The sequence below is a fragment of the Leucoraja erinacea genome, unplaced genomic scaffold, assembly GCF_028641065.1.
Source record: "Leucoraja erinacea ecotype New England unplaced genomic scaffold, Leri_hhj_1 Leri_55S, whole genome shotgun sequence".
NCBI lineage: Eukaryota > Metazoa > Chordata > Chondrichthyes > Rajiformes > Rajidae > Leucoraja > Leucoraja erinaceus.
Window position 1 is genome coordinate 60,043 of NW_026576465.1, and position 19,478 is coordinate 79,520.

The following is a 19,478-nucleotide window of genomic DNA, read 5'->3' on the forward strand; positions in this document are numbered from 1 at the left end:
AGTTTGTAAAATGTGTGCAGGATAGTTTTTTGCAGCAATACATAGAGGTACCTGCTAGAGGAGAGGCAGTGCTGGACCTCCTGTTAAGAAATGAGACAGGACAGGTGGCGGAGGTATGCGTTGGGGAGCACTTCGGGTCCAGTGATCACAATACCATTAGTTTCAATATAATTATGAAGAGGGTCAGAACTGGACCTAGGGTTGAGATTTTTGATTGAAGAAAGGCTAACTTTGATGAGATGCGAAATGATTTAAAAGGAGTTAACTGGGACATTCTGTTTAATGGGAAGGGTGTAGAAGAGAAATGGAAGACATTTAAAGGGGAAATTTTAAGAGTACAGAATCTTAATGTTCCTGTTCGGTTGAATGGAAACAGTAAAAAAATGGAAAGAGCCCTGGTTTTCAAGGGAAATTGGACATCTTGTTCGGAAAAAAAAAAAAGAGGGAGATCTACAATAATTATAGGCAGCATGAAGTAAATGAGGTGCTTGAGGAGTATAAGGAATGTAAAAAGAATCTTAAGAAAGAAATTAGAAAAGCTAAAAGAAGACATGGGGTTGCTTTGGCAAGTAAGGCGAAAGTAAATCCAAAGGGTTTCTACAGCTATATATTTTTTCTTTTTAAATATTTTTTATTATTTTATACAATTTTTTAACAAAACAGAACAAAACAAACAAAAAAATAAATAAAAACTGAACAAGACAACAGGAAAAAAAAAGGAAGGAAAAAAAAATTATAATTAAAAAAAATAATAATAATAAAACAAAGCCGCCAGACATAACAGTATTGGTACAATCCACATGGTGCTACACAGTCATGCATTGCAAAAGCAGAAGTAAAGGTCACAGGACTACATCACTGCAGATAATATGAAATTATGAAATTATTGTACTTTGAGATGGTTGATAAATGGTCCCCAAACACTTAAAAAGTTGTTTGGTACCTTGGAGTTGTAGAAGCGTATCCTTTCCATCTGTATGATTATTATCATTTCATTAGATTTCAAAGAATGTAAAAAGAATCTTATGAAATAAATTAGAAAAGCTAAAAGAAGATATGAGATTGCTTTGGTAAGGTGAAAGTAAATCCAAAGGGTTTCTACAGCTTATATTAATAGCAAAAGGATAACGAGGGATAACATTGGTCCATTGGAGAGACAGAGTGGACAGCTATCTGCAGAGCCAAAAGAGATGGGAGAGATTGAACAATGTTTTTTCTTCGGTATTCACCAAGGAGAAGGATATTGAATTATGTGAGGTAAGGGAAACTAGTAAAGTAGCTATGGATACTATGAGTTTCAAAGTAAAAGAAGTACGGACACTTTTGAAAAATATAAAAGTGGATAAGTCTCCAGGTCCTGACAGAATATTCCCTAGGACATTGAGGGAAGTTTGTGTAGAAATAGCCGGGGCTATGACAGAAATATTTCAAATGTCATTAGAAAGGCGAATAGTCCCCGAGGATTGGCGTACTGCGCATGTTGTTCCATTGTTTAAAAAGGGTTCTAAGAGTAAACCTAGCAATTATAGACCTGTTAGTTTGACTTCAGTGGTGGGTAAATTAATGGAAAAGATACTTAGAGATAATATATATAAGCATCTGAATAAAACACGGTCTGATTAGGAACAGTCAGCATGGATTTGTGCCTGGAAGGTCATGTTTGACTAATCTTCTTGAATTTTTTGAAGAGGTTACTAGGGAAATTGATGAGGGTAAAGCAGTGGATGTTGTCTATATGGACTTTGGTAAGGCCTTTGACAAGGTTCCTCATGGAAGGTTGGTTAAGAAGGTTCAACTGTTGGGTATAAATGCAGGAGTAGCAAGATGGATTCAACAGTGGCTGAATGGGAGAAGCCAGAGGGTAATGGTGGATGGTTGTTTGTCGGGTTGGAGACAGGTGACTAGTGGGGTGCCTCGGGGATCTGTGTTGGGTCCTTTGTTGTTTGTAATGTACATCAATGATCTGGATGAAGGGTGTGGTAAATTGGATTAGTAAGTATGCAGATGATACCAAGATAGGGGGTGTTGTGGATAATGAAGAGGATTTCCAAAGTCTACAGAGCGATTTAGGACATTTGGAAGAATGGGCTGAAAGATGGCAGATGGAGTTTAATGCTGATAAATGTGAGGTGCTACACCTTGGCAGGACAAATTAAAATAGGACGTACATGGTAAATGGTAGGGAATTGAAGATACAGTTGAACAGAGGGATCTGGGAATAACCGTGCATAGTTCCTTGAAGGTGGAATCTCATATAGATAGGGTGGTAAAGAAAGCTTTTGGTATGCTAGCCTTTATAAATCAGAGCATTGAGTATAGAAGCTGGGATGTAATGTTAAAATTGTACAAGGCATTGGTGAGACCAAATCTGGAGTATGGTGTACAATTTTGGTCGCCCAATTATAGGAAGGATGTCAACAAAATAGAGAGAGTACAGAGGAGATTTACTAGAATGGTGCCTGGGTTTCAACAACTAAGTTACAGAGAAAGGTTGAATAAGTTAGGTCTTTATTCTCTGGAGCGCATAAGGTTAAGGGGGGACTTGATAGAGGTCTTTAAAATGATGAGAGGGATAGATAGAATTGATGTGGACAAGCTTTTCCCTTTGAGAATAGGGAAGATTCAAACAAGAGGACATGACCAGAATTAAGGGACAGAAGTTTAGGGGTAACATGAGGGGGAACTCAGAGAGTGGTAGCGGTGTGGAATGAGCTTCCAGTGGAAGTGGTGGAAGCAGGTTCATTGGTATCATTTAAAAATAAATTGGATAGGCATATGGATGAGAAGGGAATGGAGGGTTATGGTATTAGTGCAGGCAGGTGGGACTAAGGGGAAAAAAGTTGTTCGGCACGGACTTGTAGGGCCGAGATGGCCTGTTTCCGTGCTGTAATTGTTATATGGTTATAACAATAGGAGTTGTGTAACGGAGCAAAGAGGTCCTTATGCAGTTATACAGGGCCCTAGTGAGACCACACCTGGAGTATTGTCTGCAGACAAGGTTAATACCGGGGATGGTGGGACTGTCATATGTTGAGAGAATGGAGCAGCTGGGCTTGTATACTCTGGAATTTAGAAGGATGAGAGGGTATCTTATTGAAACATATAAGATTATTAAGGGTTTGGACATGCCAGAGGCAGGAATCATGTTCCCGATGTTGGGGGAGTCCAGAACCAGGGTCCACAGTTTAAGAATAAGGGGTAAGCCATTTAGAATGGAGATGAGGAAACACTTTTTCACACAGAGAGTTGTGAATCTGTGGAATTCTCTGCCTCAGAGGGCGGTGGAGGCCGGTTCTCTGGATGCTTTCAAGAGAGGGCTAGATAAGGATTTTAAAGATAGCGGAGTCAGGGGATATGGGGAGAAGGCAGGAACGGGGTACTGATTGGGGACGATCAGCCATGATCACAGTGAATGGTGGTGCTGGCTTGAAGGGCCGAATGGCCTACTTCTAATGTCTATTGTCTAATCTCCTCTGTCTGTCTAAAGTGTCTCAAACACCACTATCGTCTCTGCCTCTAACACCACCCCCTGGCAGCGCGTTCCCAGCCCCCACCACCAGGGGCGACACGGTAAAGTTGTTGCCTTACAACGCCAGAGACACGGGTTCGATCCCGACCACGGGCGCAAAGAGTGGCGCCTCGTATCTCGCTTGTGGCAGCACAGATTTCAACAATCTCCGGGACAGCTCCAAGTATCCCGTATCCCGTATCCCGGTCCCTTCGCACCCAGCCCTGTGCACAGAAGCGGGAATCACTATCCTCTACCAGGAGTAGATGGACCTCACCAACAACTCGAAGCTGCGACAGAGTTCATTTATTGACGAAGGAATGAAAATATACAAACAAATTACTGAAGGCTGCACAAGCGAATGTACTGATGTACCAGACATCGATTTGTAGCTGAAGGTGAGGACAGGGTTGTCTCAGCTGAAGCCCAATTCCCATCCGAGGCGCTTGGCGCGATGGTTGTGGATTTATTCAGGAGGAACTGCAGATGCTGTTTGACACAGAGAGACACAGAGTGCTGGAGTAACTCAGCGGGTCAGGCAGCATCTGTGGAGAACATGGAAAGGTGACGTTTCACAGAGTGCTGGAGTAACTCAGCGGGTCAGGCAGCATCTGTGGAGAACATGGATAGGTGACGTTTCACAGAGTGCTGGAGTAACTCAGCGGGTCAGGCAGCATCTGTGGAGACCAAGGAATTACTGCTGCACTTGTGTCTTTATAGTTGTGGGTTTATTCGCGGCGATGATCCATGTTGTTGAAACGTTGCAAGTCTTGAACTGATAGATATCCGATCGCATGAAACCACATTGTCAATAAGGGCTGAGTCTAGTCAATGTGTACATCAGCATAGACTGTTGCCTCATGATTATTGTTCTCCCTGCTTGAAGGACGGGCACAGTCTGAAACCTTAAAGTTTAGGGTTGCGTGGATGACAAATTCACCGCTCTGTTGAGAAAATGAACAATGTGAATACTGATTACTTTCTTCAGCCTACGCTGGCAAAGCTAAGGAGACACGTGGGGTATACTTGCTTGTCATAGGTTGGGGAATTGAATGTAGAGTCAGCAAGTCATGATGCAACTACAATACTTCAGTTAGGCCGCAGTTGGAGCAGTTCTGGTCGCCCCAATACAGGAGCGATGTGGGTGCAGATAGGGGCGATGCCTGGAGCAAGGGGTGTTTGCTACAGGGAGAGATTGGACAGATTTGGATTGGGTGTTTTTGGAACATTGGACGTTGCGGGGAAACATGATATAAGGATATAAAATTATGAAAGGCATAAATAGGACAAAGTTAGAACCTTATTTCCAGGAAGACCAATATGTCTAAGGTGACAGGGAACGTTGACATGATATGTTCGCGGTGCTATTTACACAGATGCCGGTAACGCTACCAGGAGTGCTGTTTGAGGTAGATATGATAGCGGTGTTTAAGAGACTCTTGCACAGGCTGATGGATGGAATGGACTGGAGGTATTGTGTATGGATTATATACAGGCAGATACCAGTTGATCTAGGCATCATGTTCAGGACAGATATTGTGGGCCGAAGTGCCTGTTCCTGTGCTGTATTTTTCTATGTTCCGTGTTAGACAATATGTGCAGGAGTAGGCCATTCGGCCCTTCGAGCCAGCAACACCATTCAATGTGATCATGGCTGATCATCCCCAATCAGTATCCCGTTCCTGCCTTCTCCCCATATCCCCTGACTCCGCTATCTTTAAGAGCCCTATCTAGCTCTCTCTTGAAAGCATCCAGTGAACCGGCCTCCACCGCCCTCTGAGGCAGAGAATTCCACAGACTCACAACTCTCTGTGAGAAAAAATGTTTCCTCGTCTCCGTTCTAAATGGCTTACCCCTTATTCTTAAACTGTGGCCCCTGGTTCTGGACTCCCCCTACATCGGGAACATGTTTCCTGCCTCTAGCGTGTCCAAACCTTTAATAATCCTACATGTTTCAATAAGATCCCCTCTCATCTCCACAGTGTGTTCTGTGCTCTAACCCCGGACTGAGCATGTACGAGGCGCTGAGCATCAGAACCACACCCAACCCCAACCTGCATTATCATGGCCCGGCATATCCCTCGCTCTGCCATCGTAAGGGCCCACAGGATGAACCCTGGGTCCATGAGGATTGCGGGAGGAGATGCCAGGGGCAGCGCCGAGCTCAGCCCAGAGAGAGTGAACCCATTGGTGAGGTGACAAGATGCCCCAGGCAGGAGACAAACGTCGCTAGCAGCAAGCATTGGTCAGCCGAGTGACACTTGCCGCTTTTGGTCCATATCCCGCTAAAGCTTTCATACCCATGTGCCTGTCCAAATGTCAAAGGTCATAGGGTCATACAAATAGTAGAATTAGGCAATTCGGCCCATCTACTCCGCCATTCAATCATGCCTGATCTATCTCTCCCTCCTAACCCCATTCTCCTGCCCTCTCCCCATAACCTCTGACACCCATACTGATCAAGAATCTATCGATCTCGGCCGTAAAAATATCCACTGACTTGGCCTCCACAGCCGTCTGTGGCAAAGAATTCCACAGATTCACCACCCGCTGACTAAAGAAATTCCTCCTCATCGCTTTCCTAAAGGAACGTCCTTTCATTCTGAGGCTGTGCCCTCTGGTCCTAGACTCTCCCACTAGTGGAAACATCCTCTCCACATCCACTATCCAAGCCTTTCACTGTTCTGTATGTTTCAACGAGGTCTCCCCTTTTAAATGTTGTTATTGTACCAGCCTCGACTACCTCCTCTGGCAGCTCGTTCCACTCACCCATCACCCTCTGTGGAAAGCCTGTCTGCCGGGTTCTTATTCAATATTTCCCTTCGGACCTTAAACCTATGTCACCCCATTATTGATCTCTGTATAAAAGACTCTGTTCCCCTCATCATCATATACACCTCACTAAGATCACCCCTATTCCTCATGCGCTCCAAGGAATAAAGTCCAAACGTGTCCACCCTCCCTGTAGCTCAGGACCTCGAGTCTGGTCAGGTGAATCTTCTCTGCCGACTTTCTTCCTACAACAGGGTGACCATGGCTGAACACAATATTCCAAATGTGACCTCGCCAACGTCCTGTACAGCGGAAACATAACAGCGGTCTATACTTAACAGCACCCTCTAAGCCACACACCATCCTGACTTGTACATATATTGTTGATGCCGCCTGCGAAGTCCACACCCCCTAATAACATCTACAGATATTTCTGCTTTGAAGTCTAATTGATATATACAGTATATCGCGACCGGGCGCTTCATTATACATCCCAACATACCTTCTCTGGGCAAGAGTTCGCTTTTTCCTTTGTGCCTGAATTTACAAAAATAAATGAGAGTAAGTGTCAAGTTGGTGCCTTTCATTCCAATCCACATAAACACCCAATTCTTAGACATATTGTAAATATCTTGAGCAAAGCGGATATTTGTTATTTTCAGAAACTCATAAAAGATAATGTCCAAATAACTGTACAGGGTAGTGGCTGCCGTCCATCAGCCTCAAACCCTAACCAGAGACACCGGCTACAACCCCGGCCTCCAGCGCGCCTGTCTGTGTGGAGTCTGCGTGTTCCCGTTGGTTTACCGCGGATGCGCAGCTCTCCGGGTGGCCAGGTGTAAATTGCCGCTGACTGCGTGGGTGAGAGGCAGAAATGCGGGGTGGGGTTCACCAGGAAGGTAAGCATAGATCTGAGTGGGCAAAGTGGGTCGGGGGTGGGGGGATAGATAGTAGAAACAAAGAACTGCAGGTGCCGGTTTACAAAACAAGACACGGTGTGCTGGAGTAACTCAGCGGGTCTGGCAGTATCTCTGGAGAACGTGGGTGGGTGACGTTTCCGATCAGGGATAGTTGTGATGGGATAGTTCTGTGACCCAGCGGAGATGATGGGCTGAAATGGCCTCATCTATCAAATATAGAAATAATGGGGCGTGTCTACAGGGCCTTCAATCTTTCAGTGGCTGCAAATGCTCCATCCTCGCCAGTGAAAGCTGATATCACCTGTTTCCTGAGGGTGGACATCAACTGGTCAGGAAATGAATGAACAAGAATCAACAAGCAACTATCTCCATGTTTCGCTCCGGACACCAAGATGAGCGAGGAATCAGAATCATCATTCACCTCACGACGTGGATATTTCCATCACGTTACGCGCTTCGGTCTTTGAGGCCACAAGGCCCATCGGAAAGTATTACTAATTCCTTGGATATCTGCGCACTCGGCAGCATCTGATTGAATTGACAAGGAGCCTTTACTACTGTTGAAGCTTCGAAATACGGCCAATCCGGAAATATCTCTCGGTGAAGGAAACCCTGGAGATAGTTGTTGAATCCAAGAGGAAAATAAATGTTTGTCGATTCACATTCCATTCTGTGGCTCAAAGGCCCCTGAACCCGAAAAACAATCTGTCCAGCGGTTCAGGAGAAGGAGGGGGACCGGGGGGATGGGGGGGGGGGGGGGGGGGGGGGGGGGGGGGGGGGGTAAGAGTGGGGAAGAGGGAGATAGAGGGGAGAGAGCGTGTGTAAGAGAATGCGTGTGACAGTGTGAGTGAGAGTGTAAGAGTGTGAGTGATAGTGTGAGCGAGTATGTGTCAGAGAGAGTGTGTGAGAGTGTGTGAGAGAGTGTGTGAGAGAGAGTGTGAGAGAGAGTGTGCGAGCGAGAGAGGGGCAGAGTGTGACAGAACGAGATAGAATCACAGACACAGACATGGCGAGCGAAGCTGTAACTCACATACACACAGACCGAGAAGGAGGGAGAAAGATACAGGTAACCATATAACCATATAACAATTACAGCACGGAAACAGGCCATCTCGACCCTTCTAGTCCGTGCCGAACACATAATCTCCCCTAGGCCCATATACCTGCGCTCAGACCATAACCCTCCATTCCCTTCCCATCCATATAACTATCCAATTTATTTTTAAATGATAAAAACGAACCTGCCTCCACCACCTTCACTGGAAGCTCATTCCACACAGCTACCACTCTCTGAGTAAAGAAGTTCCCCCTCATGTTACCCCTAAACTTCAGTCCCTTAATTCTCATGTCATGTCCCCTTGTTTGAATCTTCCCTACTCTCAGTGGGAAAAGCTTGTCCACATCAACTCTGTCTATCCCTCTCATCATTTTAAAGACCTCTATCAAGTCCCCCCTTAACCTTCTGCGCTCCAAAGAATAAAGCCCTAACTTGTTCAACCTGTCTCTGTAACTTAGTTGCTGAAACCCAGGCAACATTCTAGTAAATCTCCTCTGTACTCTCTCTATTTTGTTGACATCCTTCCTATAATTAGGCGACCAAAATTGTACACCATACTCCAGAATTGGCCTCACCAATGCCACATAGGGTAGACATAGGGTGGGAGGAAGGAGGAGAATGAAAGGGAAGAAAGGGGTAACTTTTTCACACAAAGGGTGGTGGGTGTATGGAACAAGCTGCCAGAGGGGATAGTTGAGGCTGGGACTGTCCCATTGTTTAAGAAAGAGTTAGACAGGTACTTGAATAGGACAGGTTTGGAGGGATATGGACCAAGCGCGGGCAGGTGGGACTAGTGTAGCTGGGACATGTTGGCCGGTGTGGGCAAGTTGGGCTGAAGGGCCTGTTTCCACACTGTATCACTCCATGAAAGTATAAAACAAACTATTCCCGCAGATCTGCAACAATTCACGTGCAGCCGACGCCGCTCACTTACCGTCAACCCGCCGCCTGCTTCTCTTCATCATCGCTATAGTGACGGCGACCACCACGAGCAGGACTGACACCAGTGCCCCTACAGTAATGTAGATCACAGTGGTCGCAAAAGCAGCTCCTGCAAATGACCCAGAGGGTTGGGGAATTAGAGGCATAGACAAGGTAACATACACGTCTGCACTGACTAGACCACGTGTGAGATACGGAGCGGGACTAATGAGCTTTTGTTTAAGAAGTGCATGAAGGGCAAGCCAGGGAATTAGAGGCCGGTTAGATGGACATGGTTGGTGGGAAGTTACTGAGGGGATCCTGCGGGACAGCATCGAACTGAAAAGGCAAAGGCCAGATCAGAGATAACCTATTAGTGCCTGGGACATCGGATAGGGTGGGTTTATGAAACAAGCTGCCGAAAGAAATGGGAGAGACGGTGATAATTGCAATAATTAGAAGGCAGGATCACAAAGAGGAATGTTTTAGAGGGATACGCGCCAAACGCTGGCAATGGGACTGGCTCCAGATGGCATCTAGGGATGCATGGTCCAAGTGGGCAGAAAGTCACGTTCCACATAGTATGGCTCTATCACACACGCACACACACGCACATATACGCACTCACACACTCACACGCACACTCACACGCACACGCACACGCACACACACACGCACACACACACGCGCACACACACGCACACACACACACATATACATAAACACACACACACACACACACATATACATACACACGCGCACACACACACACACACACACACACACACACACACACGCATACACACACACACACACACACACACACACACACACACACACGCACGCACACGCACACACACACACACACACACACACACACACACACACGGTTTTCATCACCACCACAAGTCCCCCTAAGCAGATGGCAACACACAGATATTCTCAACACCCAGCAAGAATCATGTGGATACTCCCCGCACTGTAGGTGATGATTTGTGCGCCGATGTACCTGCACTGGTTGAAACTGCTTCTTTGACCACAACTGTGACTTTTCCGCTTCCTTTGCCAAGGGCATTAGTTGCTTCGCACACCCACGTGCCATTGAGGGAATAGTCGACGTGTGTTATCAACAAACAGTCGCCTTTGGTTTCCACATTCGGCGGCAACGGGCCTGTGGACCTGCATTCAAAGCGACAAATCACTTTGATGTCAAAGCCTGGCACCTGACGAATGACAGATTCATCTCCGTTTACATCACGTGTAATCACATCCTTCCTATAGTGCGGCGCTCACAACTGCACACAGTTCAAGGGTTGTGTACAGAAACAGCCCCATCGGCGCCTTCTTGTTGGGCAGCAGCACTTATCCCACAGGCTCGCTTATGCTCGCATCCTTCGATGCCTTGCTTACTTAAATGAGTTTTTAAATGCTCCTAAAGGTGGTGATTGTACCGGATTCTAACCTCCTCTGGCAGCGCGCACAGATATCAAGCTTCCTCTGTGTTAAATATAAACTCGCAAATCTCTTTTGAAAGTACATCACTCTCAGGTTAGACATGGTCCTTCTTGTTCCTCTCATCCCCATAACAGGGAAACCACTGTGACTGGATACAGTCGCTCACCAACTTCCTTCATTCTTGGAAATATAAGGCCAGCCTCTTAAATCACTCCTCACAACTGAAGTTCTCCAAGTAAACTGTACTCTAGTCTATCGCGCCACGTCCTTCCTACAATGTGGCGACCAGAGCTGTACACAAAATCAAACAAGCACACGCTGGTAGAAACAAGGGACTAAAGAGGTTGGTTACACAAAAGGCTACAAATTTCATCAGTAACTCAGCGGGTCAGGCAGCATCCGCAAAAAAACATGGATAGGGGACGTTTCAGGTCAGGACCCTTCTTCAGACAGATTGGGATTCTTCACAAGGGTCCCGACCCGAAACGTCACCTGTCCATTTTTTCCACAGATGCTGCCTGACCCGCTGAGTTACTCCAGCACCGTGTGTCCTTGAGTGTACCATGCCACAACTCCAGGTAAACATTGTACCAGTGTCTGAACATTGTCTGAAGAAGGGTTTCTGCCCGAATCGTTGCCTATTTCCTTCGCTCCATAGATGCTGCTGCACCCGCTGAGTTTCTCCAGCATTTTTGTGTAACTTCGATTTTCCAGCATCTGCAGTTCCTTCTTCAAAACATTGTACCAGTGCATATGTACACATGATGCTTACAAAACATGCATCCAGCAATCTGACCTGAGGACTACAAACCGCGCTCCCTCCAAATAGCTGTCTGTGACCACAGACTCTCTGAATCGCTGGCTCTGGTTCCAGGCGCTCCAAATTGCTGCCTGCAGTTACAAACCTGTACAGCTGGCTGTACCCACAGGCGCTCCGAATGGCTGCCTGAAATTTCAGACTGTGAATCGTTTGCTGTAAATGCAGACTCCCAATCACTCGCTGTAACTGTGGACTCTCCGAAAACCTGTCTGTCATTGCACGGTCTCCAAATCACTGGCTAACTACAGGGGGTCACTCCCCGCCTCTCGGAAACGAGCCAAGCAGGATATGATAAAGAAATAGAACGAAATGTTTAAGAAAGAACTGCAGATGCTGGAAAAATCGAAGGTAGACAAAAATGCTGGAGGAACTCAGCGGGTGAGGCAGCATCTATGGAGCGAAGAAATAGGTGACGTTTCGGGTCGAGACCCTTCTTCAGTCTGATGCTGTTGCACCCGCTGAGTTTCTCCAGCATTTGTATCTACCTAAGAAATAAAAGGAGAAACACAGAAACAGGAAGAAAATGTCGCTTTTTGTTTTGTTCCGTGTTGATGGAGATTGCTAAATGATAATTGATGTTTTGCTGTTTATTATACCCTTCGTCAGGTGTGTAATTGTATAGATTAGTTGGTGGAACAAAGACCAGTCACCTACAATGTCCAGCGGCAGCTGGTAACGGGAGGGCTCGCCTTGGCAAGGCAGGCTAAGCGATGTCCGGAACTGCCCACGTACCAATTCCCATCATATCCGGCAATGGTGACTTCTGGTGGGTCTGATAACAAAAACCACACAATGAGTTAACGTCGAGAAGTCGGTACTAACAAATTATAAAAAATGCAAAATACTGCAATTGGTAGATAAGCGACAGGTTGATTCAGCCGGGGGGAAACTGTCCACCAGAGTTTGTAGTTTGTTTATAAAGCAACAAACATGGGAATATTGTGAAGACAAAGATAAAAGCCATAAGAGTCATAAAGTTATACAGCGCGGATAGAGGCCATGCATGCCGGCCAAGATTCGTTCCTGAGCTCACATCTATCCGTTTGCCAGTATCCCTCTAAACCTGTCCTATCAATATATATCTTCAAACGTCCCTTAATTGTTGCATCGTCCCAACCTCAACCATCTCCCCTGGCAGCTCGTTCCATTCACTCGCCATCCTCTGGGTGAAAAACGTTGTATCTCGGGTTCCTATTAAATCTTCCCGCTCTCACCTTAAACCCATGTCCTCTGATTCTCGATTCCCCTACTCTGGACAACAGACACGGTGCGTCCACACGATCAATTCCTCTCGTGATTTTATACACCTCTATAAGATCACCGCTCAGACTCCTGCGCTCCAAGGAATAAAGTCCTCGCCTACTCTACCTCTCCCTCGAGTCCTGGCAACATCCTCGTAAATCTTGCCAGTCGTGGCCGGAATATGAGAATTATATTGGGGCGGAAGCAGAGGGTTGAACCAGGATAGCGGGCTCCACTGTTTGGGGATAATGTACTGGTCTGGATTATGGGACAGACGGAAGGAAGCATGGGTGGTGAACAACGCGCCATTTTATCGTTGACTCGGGGAGAGCACATGCGAGCTGGGAAGTGATATTTAATCTCTATCAGCAGTTATGGCGACATTCGCTGGCTGTGTTAGCTTGGCGACTCTGTGGTCAATGCTGAGTCTGCAGAGGTGTGTCATGGGGACGTGGTCAAGCTACCCGCAGAATGTGACAGTGTGTGTGTGCGGTCAGTTGACAGGCATTGAATGTTCTAAACAGCAGAAGGAAACCGGCATTAGTGTTCATGCCCATTATATCAGGATGCCTGCATGTTAATGTGTAGGTGACGCAGGCAGTTAGGGGGATGTGTTTAATGCGGGGTGACTTAGGCGCGATAGAGCTCACCCATTCTTGCTATTGAGGGAGTGCAGCGTAGGTTTACAAGGTTAATTCCCGGGATGGCGGGACTGTCATATGCTGAGAGAATGGAGCAGCTGGGCTTGTACACTCTGGAGTTTAGAAGGATGAGAGGAGATCTCATTGAAACATATAAGATTGTTAAGGGTTTGGACACGCTAGAGGCCGGAAATATGTTCCCGATGTTGGGGGAGTCCAGAACCAGGGGCCACAGTTTAAGAATAAGGGATACGCCATTTAGAACGGAGACGAGGAAACACTTTTTCTCACAGAGAGTGGTGAGTCTGTGGAATTATCTGCCTCAGAGGGCGATGGAGGCCGGTTCGCTGGATACTTTCAAGAGAGAGAGCTAGATAGGGCTCTTAAAAATAGCGGAGTCAGGGGATATGGGGAGAAACATAGAAACATAGAAACATAGAAAATAGGTGCAGGAGTAGGCCATTCGGCCCTTCGAGCCTGCACCGCCATTCAATATGATAATGGCTGATCATCCAACACAGTATCCTGTACCTGCCTTCTCTCCATACCCCCTGATCCCTTTAGCCACAAGGGCCGCATCTAACTCCCTCTTAAATATAGCCAATGAAGGCAGGAAGACAGGAGAAGGCAGGAACGGGGTACTGATTGGGGATGATCTGCCATGATCACATTGAATGGCGGTGCTGGCTCGAAGGGCCGAATGGCCTACTCCTGCACCTACTATCTATTGTCTAACTCTGCGTGGAGTTTAGGTCTGAAGTCCCTACCGGCCGGAAGTAGACTTGTGACAGAGAGAGTTCCCCACATTTATTCCTGCGAATACGGAGAAGAACCCGACATTTTACCCACGATCTCATTTGAGGGACACGAATAGATATCTTCAGACGAATGTTTGAGAATTTTAAGTGCCCACCGTAAAGGTGAGAATTTGTAGGTAAATCTGCCGACTTGGAAGAACATGTCCCTGGATGTGAAGGGAATGGAGGGGTGAGGCGCTATCGGCCGCCATCCTGACCAATGCCTGGACTAGAGCCTTTCAGTTACAGGTAGAGGTTGGACAGGCTTGGGGTGTTTTCCATGGAATATCGTTGAGCGGACACTAGATAGAAGTATATTAAATCAGCCATGATCATATTGAATGGCGGTGCAAGCTCGAAGGGCCGAATGGCCTAATTCCTGCACCTATTTTCTATGTTTCTATGTTTCTAAATTACGAGGGGCATAGGCAGGGTAGACATTCAGAGCCTATCCCTCATGGTGGAGATGCCCCACACTAGAGAGCACAGTTATAAGGTGAGAGCTGGGAAGTTTAATGAAGATGTGTAGATGGGGCAAGTATTGTTTACACTCGTGGTGGGGTCTGGAACACATTGCCAGGGGTGGTGGTGGAGGCAGATACCACAGCGTCGATTAACAAGCTTTTGGATCGGCACATGGAAGTACAGGGGATGAAGGGACATGGACCATGTACAGGCAGATGGGATCAGGTTAAGTAGGCACCATGCTCGGCACGGACAATGTGGGCCGGGTCCAGTGATGTCCTATGCTCTAGTGACAGGGGGGTGAGAGAGACCGGCGGCCTGACACCCTGACCTCCTTCCGACACCCTCGCCTCACTCCATGCTCCCAGCTTCTCCTGATGGGCAAGTTTATACTAGTCCGCAGTCTCCCACTCAATAAATACCGGCCTCGCAGTCCCTGACTCAAGAAGTCCTGGCCTCCGTCAATACATAAATGAAACAGCGGCACCCCTGATCATGGCTGATCAGCAACAGTATCCCCGTACCTGCCTTCTCTGTCCCTGACTCAAAGAGTTCCAGAGTCTCTGGCATCTCCGTAAGCAACTTCCCTAACATCGGGAACTTCTAATGTACTGACAGCATGAAATGTTTTTGTTAACGTCCCATTGACAACAGCAACATGTCCTGGTGCACAATGCAAGGGTCAGAACTAGGCATCACGCTTCTCTAATGCACAAGAAATACACAATGGGACATTGAGTGTAAGAGTCCGGAAGTCATGACGCACCTTTATGGCACTTGGCCAGGCCGTATTTGGGGTAGAGCGTGCAGTTGTGGTCGCCCCATTACATAAAGGGTGTGGAGGGTTTGGAGACGGGGCAGAGGACGTTTACCCGAATTATTGCCTGGATTAGGGGCTATTAGCTACACGGAGAGGTGGGAGATTGCAACCTTTACGTGGTCCGCCCTGTATCAACGAATGCAGTCAACCTGGAGCGCACAATCAAATAAGATCAAATAGAACAAGTTGTCCTACACCTTTAGGCTGTGCACGCCACACGCAAGAAGGAGCTACACAGAAAGGTTGGACAAACTTCCAGTGTTTTCTTTAGAACCCAGGAGATTGAGTGGAGACCTGACGTCAAATCCCCAGAGGAAAAGATAGAGTAGACAGTCAGAACATTTGTTTCAGAATGGAAAAGTCAAAGACTTAATGGAAACTTTAATGCAAGTTTAAATGAGATGAGTGGGGCAAGTTTATTTACACAAAGGGTTGTGTGTGCATGGAACGCATTGCCAGGGGTGGCGGTGGAGGCAGACACCATAGTGGCGTTTAGGCGGCTTTTAGATCGGCACATGGACGTGGAGGGAATGGAGGGATATGGATCACGTGCAGGCAGAAGTGATTGGTTTCACAACACAATATTTGGTACAGACACTGTGGTTTTGAAGGGATCTTTCATTTCCCTTGCACCTGACCTCCCAAAGTGTAACACCTCGCACTTGCTCAGACTAAACCCCAGCTGCCTTTTCCGCTGCTTTCTGTAGGTGCTCCCGTGTGGGACAGCTCTGTTCTCAAACAGTGATGTTTCACGGTATATTTCGCGGCAAGACTTACAGCGAACAGATAATGTCACAGTCAAGTTGATCACATCCGTGAAGGTTTTGTGCGTGACAAGGCAGGTGACGTTCTTGCCATCGTCCACACTGGTGGGTCGCAGTCTGTATTGGCTGACTACAGTTACCGTCCCGTCCGCATGTCCAGTCTCCGTGACGGTGACTTTTCCTGCATCGCTCCCACTCCAAGCCACCTGTGCTGCCGGTTTGCCACTGGCCGCTGTACAGTTAGCGACGGGAACTTCTGACAACGAGGCGTCCACTGGGACCGAGATCGCCTCAGTCAAAGGCCTCGCTAGGACAGAAGAATGGCATCGAGTAACTAACTGAGCAGTTTAACCCACTCTGCAACTACCATGTAAATTCTCCGCTTCCCTTCAGGGCACCTTTGTGAACCTTCCACCTGTATATCTTATATCTTTCCCCAGAATGGGAACATCAAAGGTCATTAGATAGAATTAGAATTAGAAGAGAAGAAAACGGAAAGTGAGGCAGCAACAACCATAGGCCGATCTGCCATCTGGAATTACATGTCCTGAATGTCGAAGAGCTATCAAAGCCAGGATTGGACTCATAACCCACCTGAGAGTCCATACAAACAACAGCACGCAGACCATCACCCTCTACCTCCAGGGATAGCCACGGCCACGATGGAAATGTCAAAGACTAGATGGTATAATTAAGGTGCGAAAGGAAAAGTGTAAAAGAGATGTCCGGGCAATATTTTGTTTAATGCAGACGATAGCAAGTGCCTGGAACTGGTGGTGGTGAAGGCTGAGATCATAGTGGTTGATGAGCCTGTTGGATAGACACATGGACTTGTGGGAAGTGCAGGGATGTGATTATATTCAGGCAGATATGAGTTGGTCTTGGCATCATGTTGAGGGCCGAAGGGCCAGTGCATGACCTGTACTTGTCTATGTTCTATGTAAATGCTCATGAGCGCTGATGAGGTTGAGGAATACTTGCACTTTCTGCAACATTTCGTCAAACCAGCCAATCCACAGTGGATTCGACATTTTTGTAAAGTTCCCTTCCTGTTAAAAGATGGACCATGAAGGGAAGCGGTCTGTGCGTTTATACATGGCCGATGTGAGTGAGCATTGCTAGAATAACACAGCACGGCCTCTGGACAGCCATCATCCACCCATCCACAGCAGTCGCCCCCACATCCCACCAACGCACCCACACCCCACCCACACCTCATCCACTCACCACCCCCCCCCACCTACACACACACCGCACCCCTCACCACCCACACTTCCACCCACACCCCACCCACCCCCGCCCTACGCACACCTCACCCACACACCACCCACCCACGCCCATGCACACCTCACCCACACCTCACCCACTCACCACCCCCCCCCCACCCCACACACCCCCCCACACTCCCACACCCACACCCCCCCCACCCCACACACCCCACCAACGCACACACACCCCACCAACGCCCCCACACCCCCCACCACGCCTCCACATCCCACCAACGCCTCCACACCCCACCAACGCCCCCACACCCCACCAACGCACCCCCACCCCCACCAACGCCTCCACACCCCACCAACGCACCCACACCCCACCAACCACACACACCCCACCAACACACACACACACCCCACCAACGCACACACACCCCACCACCGCCTCCACACCCCACCAACGCACCACACACCCCACCAACGCCCCCACACCCCACCAACGCCTCCACATCCCACCAACGCCCCCACATCCCACCAACGCCCCCACATCCCACCAACGCCTCCACACCCCACCAACGCCCCCACACCCCACCAACGCACACACACCCCACCAACGCCTCCACACCCCACCAACACCCCCACCGTGTTGGAAACAAAGGAGTGGTTTGATATTGAGGAGTCAATGTTGCATTATAATGGAGTTCCCCGGATCGAGTTAGTTTTGGAGAAGTGAAAGCCCGGAGCCCACTGTATTCTCTGTCCCGTGAGCCCAGTCAGTGCGGTGACCGAGCTCCGGTGACGCTGGTCCTTACCCAGAACCGTCAGCCGTGTTTGGGACTCGTGCTTTCCGCTGGGGAACATGTTCACCTCACAGCTGTAAACACCTTGGTCGGGCAGCTGTAAGGGCTTGATGCTCAGCGTGTAGTTAGGAGCCGTTACGTTGGTGAGCGTCACCCTGTCGATGGCAGCGGGGTAACTGGTGCCGAGTCGCGGGTTGTAAACGGCCAAGTTCACGTTGCCCTGCTCAGCTCGCTTCAACCAGGTCACCTGCACCAACCTTACGTTCCCCGCGTTGTAGGACAAGTAACACGGCAGCCTGACCTCATCCCCAGCGGTTCCAGTTATCAAATCCTCCACTTGAACGATTTGGGCGGCCAGAACTGAGGAAAATAGTTTGTTTTTTAAATTAATTGATTGCTAAAAACATGAATCAGTTGCTATCCAACCAGGTCGACTTTAAGAAACAGTTAGACAGGTAAACATAGAAACATAGAAACATAGAAATTAGGTGCAGGAGTAGGCCATTCGGCCCTTCGAGCCTGCACCGCCATTCAATATGATCATGGCTGATCATCCAACTCAGTATCCCGTACCTGCCTTTTCTCCATACCCCTGATCAGCATCTTAGCCACAAGGATATGCCACGATAAGCGACGTCGCCAGTGTGGGCAAAGTATGGGCCTCAAGGGTTGACCCTCACTCACACTTTAACGTGTGAGAGAGTTCTGAACCTATTGTGAAACTCTCTGTGTTGAAAAAATGTTCTTCTCATCTCGTTTTAAAGGATTTCCCCTTTATCCCTTAAGCGTTGACCCATTGTACCGATGGACTTCCCTAACATCGGGAAGCCCATCTTCCTGCATCTAGCTGTCTCCAACCCCTTATCTCAGTTTTTGTAAGTTTCTATAAGATCCTCTGGCTCAATCTTCTAAACTCTAGAGAGTAGCTTCCAAGTATATCCGGACCTGCATCTTCTTCATAAGACAGTCCTGACATCCCACAATCACCTCGGTGAACCGTCTCAGAATGCACGTTTCCCTCCACAAATGGCAATAAGTTCCTTCTTTTATTCAGAATTCAACACATTTACCGGACATGGTGTCTCCATGGAACGCAGACTGCTCAGAGGAATAGGGTTAAACAGAGACTGGGCCGGTCTGGCGGCACCCGGGGCTGTACTCGCCGGTGTTCAGCAAGAATAAGGGGCCTGTTAGCAACATAGAAACATAGAAATTAGGTGCAGGGGTAACAGCGGGTCGAGACAGCATCTCATGGAATATGATATGGTGACGATCCAAGCTC

The 19,478-nt window shown here is 47.9% G+C and overlaps 1 protein-coding gene across 1 annotated transcript; it reads right to left on the reverse strand.

Moving 5' to 3' along the window:
- Positions 1-1,085: 1,085 nt before the first annotated feature.
- LOC129694155 (nectin-1-like) lies at positions 1,086-19,284 on the reverse strand. The gene is made up of 8 exons (XM_055630871.1): positions 19,267-19,284; positions 18,209-18,593; positions 16,196-16,489; positions 12,108-12,225; positions 10,188-10,357; positions 9,192-9,308; positions 6,783-6,817; positions 1,086-4,452 (listed from the first exon to the last, which is right to left on the reverse strand). Exons 1-8 carry the CDS (start codon positions 19,282-19,284, stop codon positions 4,333-4,335), a joined length of 1,257 nt encoding a protein of 418 aa, XP_055486846.1. The 3' UTR covers positions 1,086-4,332.
- Positions 19,285-19,478: the final 194 nt, after the last annotated feature.